This window comes from Cervus canadensis, chromosome 3, assembly GCF_019320065.1.
Source record: "Cervus canadensis isolate Bull #8, Minnesota chromosome 3, ASM1932006v1, whole genome shotgun sequence".
Classification (NCBI taxonomy): domain Eukaryota; kingdom Metazoa; phylum Chordata; class Mammalia; order Artiodactyla; family Cervidae; genus Cervus; species Cervus canadensis.
The window spans coordinates 9,450,679-9,473,198 of NC_057388.1; the positions used below are offsets into that span (position 1 = coordinate 9,450,679).

Here is a 22,520-nt window from a genome sequence, read left to right on the forward strand (position 1 = left end):
AGTCAGGTTCCTGCCTTACTCCAGGACTGGGCCTGCTTCTATGAACCTAGGCTCTCTGTTTGCCCAGGTGCTGGGCTGGGCTCCATGGACACAGACTCCAGACTGGTTCCTTTGGAGTCAAGCTCCTCGCCTGCCCCCAGATTCCAGACTGGCTCCTGAGGACTCAGGCACATGGCCAGCCCCAGTGTCAGGCTGCACCTCATGGACCCAACCTTCAGGCCAGTATCAGCAGCCCCAGGCTATAGGCCAAATTCTGTTTTATCAGTCCACCACCAGGACTTCAGGGGCCAGGGTTACCCCATGGACCCAAATACTAGCCCACCCTTATAAACCCAAGCACTAGTCCAGCCCAGTCACTGACCCAGGCACCAGGCCTGCCCACTTGAGGACTCCAGCATCAAGCTCATCTTCAGAATCTACCAGACAATTCACCTACAATCTCTGGACAAGGTGACTGGAGAAGGCCTTTTCCTGCCTAAGCCCAATTTGTGAAGACTGGAAGAGGTGCCTGCTTCTTTAAATGTGTAGACAACAATGAAAGGCCACAAGAATTATGAATAATCAATGAAACATGACACCATCAAAGGAAACTAATAAAGCTCCAATAAATGACCCTAAAGAAATGAAAGTCAATGAACTACCTGATAAATACTTTCGAATAATCTTCATACAAAATTCTGTGAACTACAATAAAACACAGACAAACAAAATTAGTAAAACAATGAATGGACAAAATGAGAGGTTCAACAAAGAAACAGGAACCATTAAAAACAAACAGAAATCCTAGCATTGTGGAACACAATGATTAAATTGAAGAATTCAATAAAAAGCTTCAATAGCAGACTCATCCAAGCAAAACAATCAGTGAACTTCTGAAGACAATACATCTGAAATTCTCCATTCAGAGGAGAAAAAAATAAAAGAGAAAAAAGAATGAAAAAGAGTGAAAAAAGGGCCTACGTGCATTATTGGATACCATCAAATGTAACAATCCATTCATTGTTGGAATCCAAAGAGAAGAGAGGAAGAAAAAGGCAGAAGGTTTATTTAAAGAAATCATGGCTGATATGACCCAGTGATCCCTCTGCTGGGCATACACACCGAGGAAACCAGAATTGAAAGAGGCACGTGTACCCCAATGTTCATTGCAGCACTGTTTACAATTAGCTAGAACATGGAAGCAACCTAGATGTCCACTGGCAGATGAATGAATAAGAAACTTGTGGTATATGTACACAATGAAATATTACTCAACTATAGAAAAGAACGCATTTGAGTCAGTTCTAATGAGGTGGATGAAACTGGAGCCTATTATACAGAGTGAAGTAAGTCAGAAAGAAAAACACTAATATACTATATTAATGCATATATATGGAATTTAGAAAGATGGTAATGACAACCCTACATGCAAGACAGCAAAAGAGACACAGATGTAAAGAACAGACTTCTGGACTCTGTGGGAGAAGGCGAGGGTGGGACGATTTGAGAGAATAGCATTGAAACATGTATGTTACCATATGTGAAATAGATGACCAGTCCAGGTTCAATGCATGAAACAGGGCACTCAAAGCTGGTGCTCTGGGACAACCCAGAGGGATGGGGTGGGAGGGAGGTGGGAAGGGGGGTTTGAGAAGGGGGACACATGTGCTCCCATGGCTGATTCATGTCAGTGTATGGCAAAACCACCACAATATTGTAAAGTAATTAGCCTCCAATTAAAATTTTAAAAAAAATAGTCATGTCCATGAACTTCCCAGTTGTTGGAGGGCGGGGGGTGGGGGTGGGGGGTAGAGATTTGGACATTGAAGTTCCTGAAGCTCATAGATTTCCCCAAGAGTTTTGATACAAAAAGATCTTCTCTAAAACACATAATAAGACTAAAATCAAAGACAAAGAATTTTAAATGCAGCAAGAGAAAAAAAATCCCACATACATGGGAACCCGCATAAGACTATCAGCAGATTTCTCAGCAGAAATCTTACAGGCCAGTAGAGAGTGGGATGACATATTCAAAGTGCCAAAAGACAAGCGTTAACCATGAATACTTAAGAAACTTTCAAGTTGTCCTTCAGAAATGAAGGAGAAATAAGGACTTTCCCAGACCAAAACAAAAACTGTAGAGTTATTCACCACTAAACCTATCTTACAAGAAATGCTAAAGAGAGGTCTTTGAGTTGTAACAAAAATATGCTGACAAATGAAAAGAATATGAAAGTATGACACTTACTGTAATGGTGAAAATATAGTCAAATCCAGAACACTCTAATACTGTAATGGTGGTAGATAAATCACTTTTAACTCTGATATAAAAGTAAAAGACAAAAGTACTAAAAATAACTGTAAGATAATGTGTTAGTAGATATGATATGAATAAAAGATATAAACTGTGACATTAATAACACAAAATGTGGAGGGAGAAGTTAAGTTAAAGTGTAGAGTTTTTGTATGTGGGTGAAGTTAAGTTGTTATAAACTTAAAAGAGACTGTTATAGCTATAGGATGAATAATGTAAAGCTTCATGATTACTACGAGTAAAAAACCTGTAGTAGATATACAAAGGGCTTCCCAGGTGGTGCTAGTGGTAAAGAACCTGTCTGCCAATGCAGGAGACTTAAGAGACCTGGGTTTGATCCCTGGGTCAGGAAGATCCCCTGGCGGGGGGAATGGCAATCCACTCCAGTATTCTTGCCTGGAGAATCCCGTGGACAGGGGAAGCTGGTGGGCTGCAGTGCGTAGGCCTGCAGAGTTGGACATGACTGAAGCAACTTAGGACACAAGCATGCACAGATATACAAAACATAAAGAGAAAGGAGTCAAAGCATACCTCTACAAAAAGTCATCAAATCACAAAGGAGGACAGCAAAAGAGGAAGGAAGAAACAAAGGAATTACAAAACAGCCAGAAAACAGCAAACAAAAGGCAACAGCAAATCCTGTGTGCATGTGCACTCAGTCACTCAGTCGTGTCTGACTCTTCGCAACCCCATGGACTGTAGACCACTAGGCTCCTCTGTCCATGAAATAGTCCAGGCAAGAATATTGGAGTGGGTTACCATTTCCTGCTCCAGGAGATCTTCCTGACCCTGGGATCAAATCCATGTCTCTTGCATCTCCTGAAGAGAGAGATTCTTTACCTCTTTACCTATCAATAATTACTTTAAATAGAAAAGAATTAAATTATCCAATCAAAAGATATAGTGTGTCTGAATGGATTGAAAACAGATCCAACAGTGATATGCTGTCTTTTCAAGAGACTCATTTTAGACTTAAGGACATACATGCACTGAAAATAAAGGGATGGAAAGATATATTCCATGCAAATAGCAACGAGAAGAAGGCAGGAGTGGTAGTAATTAGACAAGATAGACTTTAAGTCAAAACGGCCAAAAGAGACAAAGAAGGTTACTATATAATGATAAAGTGGTCAATTCATCAAGATGATAATATATAATGCACCAAAATTTAGGTACTTCAGTGTACCTAAAAATAAAGCAAGTATTAGTAAAACTAAATGGGAGAAATAGACATATGTAATAATAGTAGGTGACTTCAATATCCCAGTTTTAACAATGGATAGATCATTCAGACAAAATATCTATAAGGAAACAGCATACCTAAAAAACACCATAGGTCAAATGGATCTAACAGACATATTCAGTACATTCCATCCAAGAGCAACAGCGTACACATTCTTTCAACATACACATGGAACATTTTCCAGGATAGATCTTATATTAGTTCACAAAAGAAGTCTTAACAAATTTAAGAGGTCCACATCAAGTATCTTTTCTGACCACAATGATATGAAACTAGCAAACAATAATAGAAGGAAAGTTGGATAATTCATAAATACGTGGAAGTTAAATAACATACTTCTGACCAACCATTTGATCAAAGAAGAAGTCAAAAGGGATCTCAACAAATATCTTGAGACAAATAAAAGTGGAAGCACAGTACACCAAAACTTATGAGATGCAGCACAGACAGTTGTAAGAGAGCAGTTAACAGTGACACAGGCCTACGTTATGAAAGGTCTCAGATAAGCAGCCCAGTGTTACGCCTCAAGAACAAACTCAACCTAAAGTTCACAGAAGGAATGAAATAATACGATCAGAGGAATAAGTGAAACAGAAACTAGAAGAACCATGGAAAAGGTCATATTTTCCCACTGCCAGACCCCTGAACTGGAGGACTCATGTGGGGCTCAGAATCTCACTCCCATTGAGAAAACCTCTGTAATATAATTATTTTCTTATCTGTGGGTCACCCACCTGGGGGGGGGGATGGGCTTTAGTTGTTGTTATGTCTTTAGTTATAGAGGATCTTTTCTAGTAGGTTTCAGTGTGTTTCAATGACGGTTGTTCTGCAGATAATTCTTCAGATAGTGATTTGGGTGCATTCAGGAGGTGAGCTTAGGGTCCTTCTACTCCACCATTGCATCAATACCAAGTTTCTTAAAAAATAGTTTGTATCTCGAAGCAGCAGGGCATGAAGGAAATAACACTGCAAAGAGAAAAGAAGACCAGCCAAATCAGTGACTGAGGCATCAACCTTCCCTTGCTACTGGGAACTATTGTTTTGTAACATAAACAAAATTTACAAACCTTGAGCTAGACTGAGAAACAAGGAGAGCAAGTTCAAATATATAAAATTACAAATGAAAGAGAGATGTTACAACTGGTATCACAGAAACGCAAGGTATATTAAGAGACCACTGTGAACATTTATATGCCCCAAATTGGACAATGTAGAAGAAATAAATAAATTCTTAGAAACATGCAAACCATCAAGACTGAATCATGAATGAAGAATCTGAACAGCCCAATGAGTGAGGAGTTTGAATCAGTAACTGAAACCTCCCAGACCAATAATGAGTAAGCAGTTTGGATTAGTAATTAAAACCTTGCAAAGAAGGAAAAACCTCAGATCTCATGGCTTTACCAGTGAATTCTGCCAAATATTTAAAGAAGAATTAATGTTAATTCTTCTTAAATTCTTCCAAAAAACAGAAAAGGAGGGAACAGTTATATAAGTACATTTTATGAGGCCAGCATAAAGATGATACCAAGGCCAGTTAAGGACAGTACAAGAAAAAGGAAGTTACAGACCAATATCGCTGATAAACATAAATGTAAGAATCATCAACAAAATGCAAGCAAATGAAGTTCAACAGAACATTATAAGCATTATAAAGATTATATACCATAATCAAATGGGATTTATCTCTGGGATGCAAGAATGGTTCAAGATACGCAAACCAATAAATGCAACATACCACATTAAAAGAATGAAGGATAAAAATAATACGATCATCTCAATAGATCGAGAAAGAGTATTTGATGAAATTCTTTACTTGTATTATATGATAAAAATTCAACAAATTAGGTATTGAAGCATTCAGTTCAGTTCAGTTCAGTCGCTCAGTCATGTCCGACTCTTTGCAACCCCATGAATCGCAGCACACCAGGCCTCCCTGTCCATCACTAACTCCCAGAGTTCACTCAAACTCATGCCCATCGAGTTGGTGATGCCATCCAGCCATCTCATCCTCTGTCGTCCCCTTCTCCTCCTGCCCCCAATCCCTCCCAGCATCAGGGTCATTTCCAATGAGTCAATTCTTCACATGAGGTGGCCAAAGTATTGGAGTTTCAGCTTCATATTAGTCCTTCCAATGAACACCCAGGACTGATCTCCTTTAGGATGGACTGGTTGGATCTCCTTGCAGTCCAAGGGACTCTCAAGAGTCTTCTCCAACACCAAAGCTCAAAAGCATCAATTTTTCGGCACTCAGCTTTCCTCACAGTCTAACTCTCACATCCATACGTGACCACTGGAAAAACCATAGCCTTGACCAGACAGACCTTTGTTGGCAAAGTAATGTCTCTGTTTTTTAATAGGCTATCTAGGTTGGTCATAACTTTCCTTCCAAGGAGTAAGCGTCTTTTAATTTCATGGCTGCAGTCACCATCTGCAGTGATTTTGGAGCCCCCAAAAATAAAGTCTGAAACTGTTTCCACATTGAAGCATTAGGGTTACCTAAAAGCAGTAAAGGCCATATATGACAAGCTCATAACTAACATCATACTCAGTACTGAAAAACTGAATGCTTTTCCTCTAAGATCAAGACAAGAATTCTCACTCCAGGCACTTTCCTTCTATATAAAACTAAAAGTCCTAGCCAGAGCAATTAGCAGAAAAACAAATAAAGGCCTCCAAACAGGAAAAGGAAGAAGCAAAATTGTTTCTGTTTGCAATGATATTATACACATAAAACCTTGTGTGTGTGCTTCGTCATTCAGTGGTGTCTGACTCTTTGCGACCCCGTGGACTATAGGCCGCCAGGCTCCTTTGTCTGTGGGGGTTCTCCAAGCAAGAATAATGGAGTGGGTTGCCATGCTCTCCTCTAAGGGATCTTCCTAACCCAGTGATCAGACCCAGGTCTCCTGCATTGCAGACGGATTCTTTACCATCTAAGCCTCCAGGGAAGCCCATAAAACCTTAGAAACCACCACCAAAAAAAAAAAAAAAGAGAAAAGCTTTAGAACAAAAAAACAAATTAGGAAAAGGTACAGGATACAAAATCAATATTAAAAAGCTGCATTTCTATACCCTAACAGTAAACCATCTGAAAAAAATTAAAATGAGCTCACTTACAGTAGCATAAAAATTACTTAGGGATACATTTGAAGAAGGAGGTGAAAGATCCATACACTGAACACTGTGAAACATAGAAACTGAAGAAGACACACATAAATGAAAGGTATCCTGTGTTATGAATTAGAAGAATATTATTAAAATGTTTATACTACCCAAATCAATTAGAGATTCAATGCAATAGTTATAAAAATTCCAATGAAATTTTTCACAAAAATAGAAAAAAAAAGCCTAAAATTCATATGGAACTACAAAAGACCCATGAAAAAGTGATCTTGAGTAGAAAACACAAATTGATTAAAGACTTAACTCTAAGACCCGAAACCAAAAAACTATAGATGAAAATAGAGGAAAATCTTCTTGACATTAGTCTGAGCAACAAGCTTTGGCTATGACCCCAAAAACACAAACAATAAAATAAGACACAGACAAATGGGATTGAATCAAACTAAAAAACTTCTGCACAGCAAAAGGAACAATCCACAGAATTAAAAGGCACCCTATGGAATGAGAGAAAGTACTGGCAAACCATATCTCAGTTCAGTTCAGTTCAGTTCAGTTCAGTCTCTCAGTCATGTCCAGCTCTTTGCGACCTCATGGACTGCAGCACTTCAGGCTTCCCTGTCCATCACCAACTCCCGGAGTTTACTCAAACTCATGTCCATTGAGTTGGCGATGTCATCCAACCATCTCATTCTTTGTCGCCCCCTTCTCCTCCAAAATAAATAAGGAACTCAAACTACTCAATAGCAAGAAAATAATCTTATTTGAAAAATAAACAAAGGACCCAAACAGACATTTCTCAAATGAAGACACACAAATGGCCAACAGATATAGGAAAAAAGTGTTTAACATCACTAATCATCAGGGAAATACAAATCGAAATCAAAATGAGGTAACCTCTCACACTTGTTAGATGGCTATTACTCAAAATAAAACTGATAATGAAAGCTGGTGAGGATGGGGAGAAAATACATTGCTAGTGGGGATGTAAACTGGTACAACCATTATGGAAAACAGTATGGAGATTCCTCAAAAAATTAACAACAGAATTACTCTGTGACCCAGCAGTCTCATTTCTGACTATATATCAGAAAGAAATGAAATAAGTATTTTGAAGAGACAGTTGCACTCCCACGTGCATTGTAGCATATAAACATATTTACACTAGCTATGAGAAAGAAGGAAATCCTTTTATTTGTGACAATATAGGTGAAACTGAAAGACATTATGCTATGTGAAATAAGCCAGAGAGAGAAAGACAATTACTGTATGAACTCACTTACATGTGGAATCTAAGAAAACCACCACTTCCCCTTTAAAGCTGAACTCAGAGAACAGAGGTTAAGAGGTGCTGGAGTGGGGGAGGGGGATGGGCAAATTGAAAGGGAGGGGAAAGAAAACCACATTCTTCACAGATTGAAAGGAGAAAAGCTGGAGTAGCAACACATTTATCAGACAAAATATACTTTAAAAGAAAGACTACAACAAATGACAGGAAAAAAAGAACCTTACATAAAGATAAATCAATACAAGAAGAGGCAACAATTGCAAATATAGATGCACCCAAGACAAAAAGAAAGTGTTAGTTGCTCAGTCATGTCTGACTCTCTGCAACTCCATGGACTGTAGCCTGCCAGGTTTCTCTGTCCGTGGAATTCTACAGGCAAGAATATTGGAGTGGGTAGCCATTCCCTTTTCCAGGGCATCTTCCTGACCCAAGGATAGAACCTGGGTCTCCTACACTGCAGGTGGATTCTTTACCATCTGAGTCACCAGGGAAGCCCAACATAGGAACACCTAGTTACATGCAGCAAATATTAACAAACATAAAGAAAGAAATCGAAACTAATACCAGTATTATGGGACTTTAGCATTCCACTTATATCAGTGGACAGATTATCCAGACAGGATATCAATAAAGAAACACTGGCCTTAAATAATACACTAGATGAGAAAGGATCATAAACATGATCAAGAGGGATTTATCCCAGCAATGCAGGAATGGTTCAATATCTGTAAATCAATCAATGTGAAAGACCACATTAACAAGTTGAATAATAAAAATGATCTGATCAACTCAAAAGATTCAATAAAAGCTTTTGACAATCCATTTATGATAAAAAACTCTCAGGATAGCAGGCATGGAGGGAACATGTGCTGTGTTTACTCGCTCAGTACTGTCCAACCCTTTGCGACCCCATGCACTGTAGCCCACCAGGCTGCTCTGTCCATGGAATTCTCCAGGCAAGAATACTGGAATGGGTTGCCATGCCCTCCTCCAGGGGATCTTCCCAACCCAGGGAACATATATCAACATAATAAGAACCGTATATAACAAACCTACAGTCAACATCAAACTAGAAGTGAAAAGCTGAAAGCATTTCCTCTAAGATCAGGAACAAGACAAGGATGCCTACTCTTGCTACTTTTATTTAACATAGCATTGGAATACTAGTGATGGCAATTGAACAAGAAAAAGAAATAAAAGTCATCCAAATTGGATATGAAGGAGTAAAACTGTCCTTGTTTTGAGATAACGTAATACTATATATAGAAAATCCTAAAATGCCACCAAAAAACTATTAGAACTAATAAACAAATTCAATAAAATTGCAGGATATAAAATTAATATACAGAAATCTGTTGTGTTTCTATATATTAACAACAAACTATCAGAAGAGAAGTAAAGAAAACAATCCCATTTATACTTGCATCAAAAATAATAAATGGGTAGGAATAAATCTAAGGAGGTAAAAGACCTGTACACTGGAAACCATGTGACACTGATACAACAGATGGAAAGATATACCATGTTCATGTACTGGAAGAATTAATATTGTTAAAATGGCCATACTACCCAAGGCAAGCAACAGATTCAATGCAATCCCTATCAAAATATCAAAGGCATTTTTCACAGAGCTAGAACAAATAATTCTAAAATTTGTATGGAACCATAAAAGACCCTGAAGTATTTTTCTCTAATATAGTAGGAAGAAGAAAACACAGACATTTGAATGTTTCCTACACCGAAATACATGATTTTCCCATTGTACATGCAGATGAAATTTGCAAAAATAATTTTTCAGTTCTATATGCTTTACTACAACTGTCCCGAAAATTTGGTTCTGAGCTTCTTAGCAACTAGTATTTTAAAAAGGAACTTGTTAATTGATTGTTAGTTGATTGATCAAACATGTATATACTTATCAGCTGTAGGGTTAACTTTAGGGCTGGTTAGTTTTTCTAAAGGAAAAGGAAATTGAAGAGTAGGGTTTTAATCAGAACTGTATGTCCCTCACCCTCTTGTACTACCTTGTTCCTTATTTTGGAGAAAATCAAACATAAACCCAAGATTTTTACCAGGCAAGAGGAAGGCTGTTATAATTTCAAGTACTTCCTGTAGTCTGTCTACATCTCTACCACTGTCTGTTTATAATACATATCATCTGACACTAATATCTGAGGATTTATCAGGGAGTTTTATTTTCTGGCAACTCAGAGTAGATTAATAGAAAGTACATTTTAAAATTTTCATTATATGTTCTTTTTGAAGATGCTGCTAATGCCTTGGGGGAGTTCATCAATAAAAATACCTCTAGAGGAAAAGTGCCTTTAGTTTTCAACTGTATATTTTATGGAATGTTGTGATTCTTTTTCAATTAATATAAAGCACACAGTGTCACAGCAGTGAACAGTTTAGGCTAAAAAAATTTAGGCTTAAAATATTATTTTTTGGAGTATATTTCAATTTTCTAATTGAGAAGTAGATTCCTTCCTATTCAATAAAATGCTTCTATAGATAGTAATAATACTGTTAATAACAGATATTGTACTCACCCAGATTTTTCTTGCAAAGTTCTTCTACATAAACGACAGGAAAATCATGTATTTCAGTGTAGGAGGCATTCAAATGTCTGTGTTTTCTTCTTTCTTTTAGGTTAGAGAAAAACACTTTTTTTTTTTTCAGTCAGGTTTTTATGCACTTTTCTCCTCTGCTTCCACTTCAGTCTGAGCTCTAATTGGCTCAGAAATGGCAGAGTGTTTTTCAGTATGGGTGTGCTGAAACTGGTGAAGGTGGGGAGAAGGAAGTCTGCAGATTTGATTTCGGTTTCGTTTTCCCAGATCTGCATTTGCTGAAGTGACTTTTTTCTCTCTCTGAAAGGAGTCCTTCGGTAAGCCATTACTCATCCACCCTGCTGGTGTGTGTGGTTAGAATTAAAATGTTAAAATCTGTTCTTTGCTTAAGACTTTTGAGGGCTGCCAAGAGCCCAGAACTTGGTAAGACTTTAAGCTGGCATTTCACTGGTTTTCTTGGGTGCACTATCCATCTGTCTCTGTTTTCCCAAAGAGAATATAAAGGAATGACTTTCAGGGCCTTTTTGGAGCTCCCTAGAGACTTCCCCGGGCGTGGAGTAGTTCCTCTCCGCCGCCGCCCCTGACCTTGGGCGTGGGGTAGCTCCTCTCGGCCGCCGCCTCTGACCTCGGCTGCCGAAGCTGAAACTCAAATACTTTGGCCACCTCATGTGAAGAGCTGACTCACTGGAAATGACCCTGATGCGGGGAGGGATTGGGGGCAGGAGGAGAAGGGGACGACAGAGGATGAGATGGCAGGATGGCATCACCGACTCGACGGACATGGGTTTGAGTAAACTCTGGGAGTTGGTGATGGACAGGGAAGCCTGGTGTGCTGCGATTCATGGGGTCGCAAAGAGTCAGACACGACTGAGCGACTGAAATGAACTGAACTGAACTGAGGGACTTCCCAGGTGGCACTAGTGGTAAAGAACCCACCTACAATGCAGGAGACAAGAGATGTGGGTTCGATCCCTGAGTGGAGAAGATCCCTTGAAGGAGGAAATGGCAACCCACTACAGTATTCTTGCCTGGAGAAGCTCATGGATAGAGGAGCCTGGTCAGTTAACAGTCCATAGCGTCGCAAAGAGTTGGACATGAATAAGTGACTTAGCACATTCATATTCACATGAATGCTAAAGCCCTCCAGGTTAGTTCTGCAGAGCAGACCAGGGTGGGGCCCCCAGTGGCCACTATGCTGGGATTCATCTTTTCTAACGTCTGACTCACTGACAGGCACAGAACGCCTGAGAGTGGCAAAGATAGCATTTAAAAAATTAATAGCAAGTGGCGGGGCTTCCTTGGAGGCTCAGTGATAAAGAATCCACCTGTCAACGCAGGAGACACAGTTTTGATCCCTGGTCTGGGAAGATTCCCCACACTGCAGAGCAACTAAGCCCGTGTGCTACAGCTACTGAGCCCATGCTATAGAGTCCGTGAGCTGCGACTGCTGAGCCCACATCCTGCAACTGCTGAAGCCTGCGTGCCCCAGAGCCTGTGCTCTGCAACAAGAGAAGCCGCCACAATGAGAAGCCGGCGCACCTCAACTAGAGAGAGTGGCCCCGGCTCATGGTGACTAGAGAACCAAAAACAAAAATTCTAAAAAGCAAAAAAAAAAAAAAAAAATTAATAGCAAGTGTTAACATGTATTATGCGAACTCAGTTAGCTTTTGGCTTCCACATTCAGACTGGCTTCATCTGTTTTTTATGCGTTTGTTGGGCATATACTATGTACTGGGCACTGTTCTAAGTGCTTTCCATCACTTATTTCCTCTTCACCACAATCCTCTGAGGTAGATGCTATTATTGTTTCCATTTTACAGCTGAAGAAACTGAGGCACAAACTGTTAAATAATCTGTCTCCCCCCTTCTTTCTCTCCAATATGTACTACTGGTTTTGTTTCTCTGGAGAGCCTTGCCTAACACAAACAGGTTACAAAAATTAACTGACGCTCTGCTTTCCATACTCAGTTTTATTCCCCTGGCTTGTCTCATTGCTCAGATTCCCTGCAAGGCCAGGTTCCAGTTCTCCAGCGTGTGCAGTCCTTCTCGTCTGTCCTGTGTCTCTCTCCTCTTGCTGCCTCTCTGACGACCCAGACAGTGCCTCTCCGGTTCTTTATTAGACTGTTTCCCCCTTAAGGAGGAGGATTTCAACCTAGTTGTCCTCTCCCTTGAAATCGTAATACTACAGATATACTGCAGGAGTTTATGTATATCTGTGCCTTATACATAAACAGGGGCATCAAAGGTCATCAGGGAATTGCAAATTCAAACAATGAAATACACACCTATTAGAATGGCTGAAATCTGCTAACACCACCAAAGGCTAGTGAGGATGTTAGAGCAACAGGAACTCTCGTTTATTGCTAGTGGGAATGCAAAATGGTGCAGCCACTTTGGAAGACAGTTTGGTGGTCTCTTATAAAACTAAACCTTCTCTCACCATATGGCCCAGCAATCACATTCCTTGGTATTTACCCAAAGGAATCGAAAACTTGTGTCTACACAGACACCTGTGCTCAAAAGCTTATAGCAGCTTTGTTCATAAATGCCAAAGCTTGGAAGCAACCAAGATATCCTTTAGCAGGTGAATGGATAAATAAACTGGTACATCCAGACAATGGAATCTTCATTCAGTGCTGAAAAGAAGTGAGCTGTCAAGCAATAAAAAGATATGAAGGAAACTTAAATGCATATTACTTAGTGAAAGTACTTAATCTGAAAAGGCTACATACTATATGATTCCAACTCTGTGGTAGTCTGGAAAGGGCAAAACTTTGGAGACAGCAAAAAGATCAGTGTTTGCCAGGAGTTTGGGAGGAGTGAGGGATAAATTGGTGGAGCATAGAGGATTTTTATGACAATGGAATTATTCTCTATGACATTATAATGGTTGATATATGCCATTACATATGTATTTGCCAAAACCCATTGAAGATACAACACCAAGACTGAACCATAAGCTGAACTACAGAGTGTGGGTGATGATATGTTAATGTAAGTTCATCAATTGTAACAAATGTGCTACCCCGGTGAGGGATGTTGATAGTGGGGGAGGTAGTATTAACATATATGTGGGGGCAGAGGGAAGTTGGGAAATCTCTGTATCTTCTTCTCAATTTTGCTATGAACCTAAAACTGTTCTAACAATGAGGTCTACTTTAAAGAAAGGCCTGATTTTTTTTCTTTTCTTTTTTTTTTTTTTTTTGCTTCTAAGAAGCAATTTTTACTCCTTAGAGGTAAGTTGAGAATGCATGATCTAGATGTGCATATACTATTTGCCTGGATTCCTCCTTACTTCACCCACCCTGCTGGTTCAGTCCTGCTATTGCATATGAGTTCATTGGGCCAACTCTTTCCTCAAACAGTCCTGTATAGAAAACGGAACCAGTTATGTCTGTCCACCTGAGGGAGTAGATTCTGCTGGTGAATTCTGATGTTGTCCAGCTCCTTCTCTTCTCCTGCACTCTAAGATCTCAGTCTGGTTCTTCAACCACCAGCCCTCTCCTGCTGGGAGTCAGCCTCTGAATAATCCTGGGATGTGACCTGTCTCACTGGCAGTCATGATCTATATTTGAGAGGAATTCTTTGCTATAGATCGAGGGAAGTTCCTTGTCCCTTCCAGGCCTTCTTTTAAACTCTTTGTTGGAATGAGGTTTGTTATCTTTAAAAAATTATTTCAATAAACCAAAGAGTGAAGATCCCTTTAAGAGTGTTCAAAGTTAAGCTCCCTGGATACTATCTGATCAGGGTTTCTCTTTTAACTCATTTGGGGTCCTTATGCACTAATAAAATTATTATAATGTAGTAAGTACAGAAAAATCGGTCATGATCTCGAAATGCTCTGTAGAATAGCTCATGTTTTCATTCCATGCTCTTGTTTTTATATAAAATTTCTCTTAGGAACAAAACCACCAAAAGGTTTACATTTGACCATGTTCCTCTTTCTCTCAGATGAAGGAAGTATTGCCATATTACAGTACCAAGAAGCCTCTTAGCTCATGAGACAGGATTTTTGCAAGCATCCGGAGTACATTACCCTTGTTGTTATTGCTTCAGAGTAATTAGGACTGAGAGTCATTTGGGGGGGGGTGTTATTGTTTAAAAACTTTTAAAAACATTTGTTCATTTATTTTTGGCTGTGCTGGGCCTTGCTGTGGCGTGTGGGCTTTCTCTAGTCATGGTGCGCAACTTTCTACTGTGTGGCTTCTCTTGTTGCGGAGCATGGTCTCTGGGGCACGGCGGCTTAGTAGCTGTGTCTCGCTGGCTCTAGAGTATGGGTGCACGGGCTTAGTTACCCCATGGCATGTGGAGTCTCCCTGGACCAGGGATCAAACCTGTGTCCCCTGCATTGGCAGGTGGATTCTTAACCACTGGACCACCAGGGAAGTCCTAGTATTTTTAAGACAGTAATATTTATGATATATTTTTCTAATTAAAAGACTAATATGTGTCCAATTAAAAAATCAGAAACAACTACGGAAAAAAAAAAAACGAAAAACAAGATCTACCTGACTTCTATCCCTTGTTCATGGTTATTAACATTTCTGGTGTACAATCTCACTCTTTTGTAATCTCTCAGCAAAAGATTTGCCAACAGGAGAAGCATGTGTCATAATATTTTGTCCTCCCACTCATCAAACTATAGCTTCTGTTTCCTCACATCATGAACTAGACTTTTACAGCACAATTTCTTTGGAAAATTTTACATACAAAGTAAACGGGACAGCATAATGAACACTGTGTCCATCACTCAGCTTCAGAGCCATTGACCTCCTGCTATTCTCCCTCTCTTTTTTACATTCAGTTACTCTTATTTCAGCTATACTTGCCCTGAGGTAAAACTGGAGTGCACTGTAAAATTTTGACAAACCACCCCAATCTAGACACAGAACATTTCTGTCACCCCATGTCCCTTCTCAGTCACTACTAACCCCCTCCAGAGGAAACCATTCTTCTTAGGTGGCGCTAGTGATAAAGAATTCTCTTGCCAATGCAGGAGATATAAGAGACATGAGTTCGATCCCTGGGCCAGGAAGATCCCCTGGAGGAGGGTGTGGCAACCCACTCCAGTATTCTTGCCTGGAGAATCCCATGGACAGAGGAGCCTGGCAGGCTATAGTCCACAGGTCACAAAGAGTCAGACACAACTGATGTGACTTGGCACACACACACACACACACACACACACAGAGATTAGCTTAACCTTATCTGAGAATTGAAATACTAGAATCATATAGAATGTACTCCTCTGTGACTGACTTCTTTTATTCAATATAATGTCATTGAGATTGGTCTAAATGTTGCATGTATCCATAGATTGTTTCTTTTTATTGTTGAATAGTATTCTGTTCTATTAACATGCCACACTTTGTTTATCCAATTTTCTTTTAATAGACATTTGAGCTATTTCCATTTTTGGCAGTCATGCAGAAAGCTGCTATGACTATTTCTGCACAAGTCTTATGCAGACATGTATGTTCATTTCTCTTAGGTAAACAGCCCTGGCAAGGAATTGCTGGATCAAATATTAATAGCTGCCTGTTTAACTTTTTAAGAAACTGTCAAGCCTTCACCCAAACTCATACCAGAAGCAATACTCTTTAAGGCATGGTGAGTCTTTGCATCAGATCCCTCTATCAGTCAAAGTGAAATAAGGAACTGGTGTAATCTCACCCGGTAAGTTTAGGAATAAAGAAATAATGATACTCAGCATATCTGTATCAAGAGTCTGAGGCTGCCAAATATCATAATTTTACCCTACCACATCTGTGAGCAAAAGGTGTTTTAGTTTAATTGGTACCCAAACTATACGGCCTAATGTTAGAACTGCCTAATATGTTCTCACCATCTTTGGAAGGGTCAAATGTGACACTCAAATGTTTATATTTTTACAATAGCTACAAGGAACCTCATTTCAGAACTTATAAGATAAGCCAGCAAAGTCAATCTGCTTTATATATATTGAGTGCACAGATGGAAAGTTAATACAAGTAGTTGAAAGAACAAAATAAAGTGACATTATGAGGATCACATATGGATATTGTGTTCTACCAGGCAGCTCTTGCTCCTTTGCACACAATGAATATCTTTTAAATAATAGGAGACCATGTGGATATTTCCTATTAACTCTCTATTTCTTACTAATTTCTTCTTTGTGGATGGACTTATAAATTGTGTGCCATGACTAATTTGAATGCCACTTTCCATTTTTCTAAGACTGTAAGAACAAAATGAATATTCCTATGGCTATTTATATCCAATGCATGTGTTCAGTTTTTTGGACACATGAGGCTCCTTGAAGAGTCGACCGCATTCAGAAACTGGCTTATATCCTATGAGCAATAGATAATCATTGCCAGCTGTCCACTGGGAATGCCCAGTTTTCCCACAGAGACTAGGTATGTTTGCACAACAGAGTCTCTATTCCATAGACTGTTAAAAAAAAAAAAAAAAAAGATTGGTTAAACTCAGAGCACACAGATACGCTTTATTTACTCAAGGGTTACTCAGCTTTAAGCAGAGACCTCTGACATCTCTTAAAACCTCCCTGGCGGTCCGGTGGTTAGAATTTTGCACTTTCACTGCTAGGGTCTGAGTTCTATCCCTGGTCAGGGAGCTAAGATCTCCAAAGCTGCACGGTGCAGCCAAAACAAATTTTTCTTCCTCTTTGTTCCATGTCTCTTTGTTAAGAGTCTTTTTGATAACTTAAAATACTATTCACATGATTTAAAATCCCACATTGGCTGTGCATTTCTTATCATAGCTATTTCCACACTAATATACTAGTTATTCCTTCAGAGTGATATCAAGCTTACTGTAAGTTTTTGTCTAACCCAGTCTCTGTTTATTTAGTCAAGTGTTTTGAGGAAATATTGAGAGTATTGTTGAAGCTGGAAAATAGAATGATTGTTCCCTAAAGAATTTGCTGATTCAAATAGTCTGTATTTATCTATCCTTCAGAGGTATTGTGACGTGGCTTCACAGTGATTAGTAGAAGCCAACCATATTTAAAGATATCCTGGCTCTTAGATAACTCATGTATATTTGGTATTCAGGAATGATATTTGTTTTCTCTAATAAAAAATAAAAAATAAAACATTCAAATGGTTTGAAGAAACATTCTGGGATATAATTTTTTTTCAATTTATACTTAACTTAGGTATAAATAATGGAAAAAAAAACTATCCATCCAGTTGTTCATTTCCTTGTTTCCAGCGTGATAATTAGTTTTCCAACTATTAGAAAAATATTGTTTTTATTTAAATCATATAAACTGATGTACCTATGACATAACTAAATGCGAAGGTGAGTATTGGAAAAGGGGTAAACAATACAGTTTGAGAAAACTAAGGTTATATGTTTAGGAGAAGGGGATTGAAATAGACTATCAGTGAATAAAGGACTTTAAATAAAGACTGAAATGGAGTGACAAAGACAGTTATTTAAATTCAAGACGATCTTGGCAAACTTGGTAAAACACTCCCATCTTAGATCAACAAAGCAATATTCATTTAGTGCTTCACAAAAATAAATTGTCTTCATGACTGAATAAACAAAATGTGGTATATTCATACAGTGGAATTTATTTAATAATAAAAAGGAATGAAATCATGATAACATAACATGGATGAACCTCGAAAACATTATGCAAAATGAAAGGAGCCATTTACAAATAAACATATATTATGTGATTCCAGTTATATGAAATGTCCAAAATAGGTGTCCAAAATAGGCAAATCCATAGAGACAGAGAGTAGATTGGTGGTTGCCAAGGGCTGGAGGATAGGGTAAATGGTGACTGACTGTTAATGGGTACAGGATTTTTAAGGGTGTGATGAGAATGTTCTAAAATTGATTGTGCACAACTCTATGGATATACCAAAAACCACTGACTTGTATAACTTAAAAGGGAGAATTTTATAGTATGTGAATTATCTCATTCTAATAACAGCCTACTAAGTGCCAGATACATATCCATAACTTACACTATTCAATTTAATCCTTACCAGATGCTTGCAAACAAAATTTATTTTCACTTCACAAGTGAGAAAACAGAGTTCTAACTTACCTGTGTAACTCGCTCAGTGGAGGGCTGGCACTGCTGGGCTTGCACGCTAAGCCTATTTTCTAAGTATAAGCCTTTTCCATTGGCTGTCCTGCTTCACCCTGTTTCCAGAGTTTTCTACTTTAGAGCCTCAGTGAGCTAGACTCAGAGGGTCTCTGCATTATCCTCTGCTCTTTTAACTGCTCTGGCTGTGCCAGCCAGACAGACCTGACTCTGGAGATGCTCTTATCATTCTCCACAGACCTGCCCTGCCCAGGTCTGAGGCACTATCTTCTCTTAGCCGGTGTCTTCTCTCAGTAAGCTACCCATCCGTGGCTTCTCTGGGCACCCCCAAAGACTGTAAAGAAGAGTTCTAGGTTTTCTCTCCTGTTTGAGCCAATGATTACAGCATTTGCCTCTGCCCCGGAACTCGACAAGAAACAGCCCATGAAGGATTTCCTGTTTACAGGCTATCACTTGCCCGGAGACACTGTGCGCGCGCACCGGCATGTGGATGTGCGCATGTGTAACGTGGGGATGGCGGGAGGGATCTTTGGTTGGTTTTTTTGTTTTTTGTTTTTGTTTTTTTTTGCGCCACCTAACAGGGAGACAGGCTCTTTCTTGCTTTCTCCTTCATTGTTTAAATTCTCCCAGGAATTCTATCCAGGGAGATGGAATAGAGTGACTGACATCTGTTCTTCCCAAGCCAGTTTTTTTTTTTTTAAATCCTTTGCGTTATCTCAAAGCCTCCCCCATTATTCAAAAATGAAGACCGTTTATAACATCAACAAATTTTTCAACTGCCCACTCTTATGATGGGAGCTGAGAAGATACATACTGATTTGAAGCTACTATATATTTGGTAATGCTTTCACATGAATTTTGCACTCTGTCAATTACATGAATAACTTATATGGTCACTGATCCTTATTTGGTCTGGAGTGATATATTGTACTTAATTCAAGGTGACAATAATTAGAGCAAAAATTTCTCACAGTGCTTTAATATAACTCCTAGGCCCATCACTGTCTTCAACCTTTTTTTCAGTGATGGTTTGTTAGTGTTTATACAGAGCTTTAATCTAGTTCACTGTTCTGAGGCTTACAAAATCCTTTCATGAACATCACCTGATCAGATTTACGTTCTGGAGTGTTGGCATATTTTTAAACATGAGAGACCTCTATGTTTGGCAAGACTACACAGTGTAAGTAAAGGGGGTGGGGGGAGTTGCGATCAGGAAAACTATTTCATAATTAAATTATGTCTCCTCTCAGCTAATCTGTTTTACCGTTCATTGTGCGTATAGGGCAACTGGACCAGAACCAGTGTTGTCTTGTTTGTTGCTTGTTTTTGCTTTGCTTCTTCAAAAGAAATGCACTAGAAACATCTATGTCTAAAATGGGTAAAGGCGGAGCTGCTCCTGCAGCTGGGGAGAAGAATTGCAGTTTACCTTTTTATTCTGCTCTGGGAAAGTTTTGAACCCAGAGTTCCCTTTATGGGTACTTACTCTCAGGATCCATTCCCTAAAGTCTTTTATTTTTTCTGTTGGGGAGTGGTGAGCAGGAAGGATCAAACTAGCAGCTTTTGTGGTGAGGACTGGTGCCCACCCCCACCTTGAGGAAACGGCCTCAGCAGCCTGAAGGTACTCATGCCTCCCAGAAAGGATGTTCCCAGTCTTGGCCGGAGCCCAGCAGGCATATGCCTTGCTCTGATGTTCTTTCAGACTGAAACTACAAAGCTAGCTAGTTTCATTTTCTAGGACTGTGTTTAACTACATTAAAATTATGTAATTCTTCTCATAGTTTTTATACAAGCTAATTGTAAAGGAAAGCCTTGAGTAAAATGCTGATTAAACTTGGGAGGTTTTCATCTTTAACTAGATGTAAACTTTTAATAGGGATTCCCTGATGGCTCAGTGGTAAAGAATTCAGGAGATTAGGGTTCGATCCCTGGGTTGGGAAGATCCTCTGGAGAAGGAAATGGCAACCCACTCCAGTATTCTTGGCCTGGGAAACCCCATGGACAGAGGAGCCTGGGGAGTTACAGTCCATGGGGTTGCAAAAGAGGTGGACGCGACTTAGTGACTAAACAACAGCAACAACAAAAACTTTTGATCCCATCTTGAGTTACATCAGACAGAGTTTTGCATAGCTGCATGTAGTCACAATTTTCTGCACGGTTTGGTACGCTTGAACTCCTGATCTTCTGATCTAAATTTTACTTAGTTCTTCTAGCCTCATCTCCAGAGTCTTCCACCATCAGAAACATTCTGCACCTTGCTGGTTGGAAGGCTTCTTTTTTTTTAAACAGTGGCATCTGGCGATGTGTATATGAAAGCAATGAGATCTCTCATTCCTTTTAGAATCATTTTGTTAGAAATGGCTTATGTACACTTAAAAGTATATTCATTTCCAAAGTTATGTTTTAGTTTTTAGAATTAGTTTTTAAAGATAGCTTTTAAAGAAAGTTGATGAAACAGATATCTCTAATTCTTAGAAACTTACCAGGGCTTTTCTGAAAACTCCTCATTTTCACAAGAGCAACTTGAAATAGGTCTTCAAGAGGTTCTTTGATCTCCCGCTGTTAGAGGAGTTGCATTTTCTTGTGAATTTACAGGAGTTACATCCCAGAAGGCATCTATGAGGAAGCAGAGGTGTGAGAAGAGAAGACCTGGTCATTGCCCAACTTTACCTGAGGATATATTTGTTGAGAATCTATTACATTAAAAAATCACAGCAAAATTAAAATGCAATTGATTGGACTGTTACTAGAAACTGTTTGTGGGACAGATTTTCCCCTTAACTTTTTACTAGAAAATTTTTCAAGTGTAGAAAATTTAAAAGCACATTCTTCAGCTACATGGCATCTCTTCCTAAATATAAATAATTTTAATTAAATAAACATTCAAGATTTGTTGCAGGCATACTTTCTCTTTCTCTTCTCCCACATTCTACATTCAGTGTGGAGCAAATTCTGTAGGTCGCATCTTCAAAACAGTCATCCAATTACCAGTTAGCCCCTCCATTCCTGGTCCAGGTCCCATCATCTCTCTCCTAAATTGAGGAGTGGCTCTCTCACGAGTTTCACCCTTGCTGTAATTGATCCCTTTGGGGACATCTCAAAATCTCGGCTGGAGTGACCCTTTCCAAAAGTAAGTAACACACTAACACTCTGTTCATTTCCTCCAGCGGCTTCCCATCTGACTTGCAGTGAATGCTGAGCCCCTTATTATGAACTTCATGTGTGTGTGTTACTTGCTCAATCGTGTCTGAGTCATTGTGGCCCTATGGACTGTAGACCACCAGGCTCCTCTGTCCATGCGATTTCCCAGGCTAGAACATTGGAGTGGGCTGCCATTTCCTACCCAAGGGATCTTCTTGACCCCGGGATTGAACCCGTGTCTCTTGGGTCTCCTGCACTGGCAGGTGGATTCTTTACCACTGTGCCACATGGGAAGCCCAGGCCTCAGATGGCCAGGCACCCTATTACCCCTCTGATATGACATCTTAGTTTTATTTTTCTGTCTCTAAACCTGCTACAGCTCTCTGACTCCCCTGTTGCTCCTCGCAGGTGGCATCTGTTCCTGCTTCCAGCACTCTACTTGTTTCCTCTCCCTGGAATATCCCTGGGCACCAGAGGGCTCACTCCTTCACTTCCTTCAGGTCTTTATCAAACATCACCTGCTCACAGAGACACTGCTCTGGCCACCTACTGAATACTATCCCATCTCCCGATGTCTCCTTTCCCTCATCTGGCTTTTTTAAAAAGTTAGATAGGACTTACCACAATCCAGTATTCCATTCCATGTATTTTTACTTATTTACCTTTTTATTTTCTGTTCTATCCATTATTTTGTGTCAAGAGTTTTTGTGTGTTTTGTTCACTATTTTTCAGTGCCTGGCATGTGGTAGCTTCTTAACAAAAATTTGTTGAGCAAATAACATATTTTCTTAGAGTAGTTAAAA

General features: G+C 39.4%; 1 protein-coding gene across 3 annotated transcripts in view; it reads right to left on the minus strand.

Moving 5' to 3' along the window:
* The window catches only part of LOC122438090 (sterile alpha motif domain-containing protein 9-like), a 35,783-nt gene that overhangs the window by 10,222 nt on the left and 3,041 nt on the right, over window positions 1-22,520 (minus strand). The window contains exons 1-2 of one of the 3 annotated variants that reach the window (XM_043462592.1): window positions 10,494-10,891; window positions 4,271-4,502 (exon numbers count right to left, since the gene is read on the minus strand). Coding sequence is in view for 1 of the 3 variants with exons in the window: in XM_043462590.1 (XP_043318525.1) it covers window positions 21,060-21,084 (25 nt within the window). In the remaining 2 variants the exon portion in view is untranslated. Of the gene's footprint in view, window positions 1-4,270; window positions 4,503-10,493; window positions 10,892-21,059; window positions 21,193-22,520 lie in introns of those variants that run through there. The other 2 variants (XM_043462590.1, XM_043462593.1) reach the window with 2 other exon arrangements.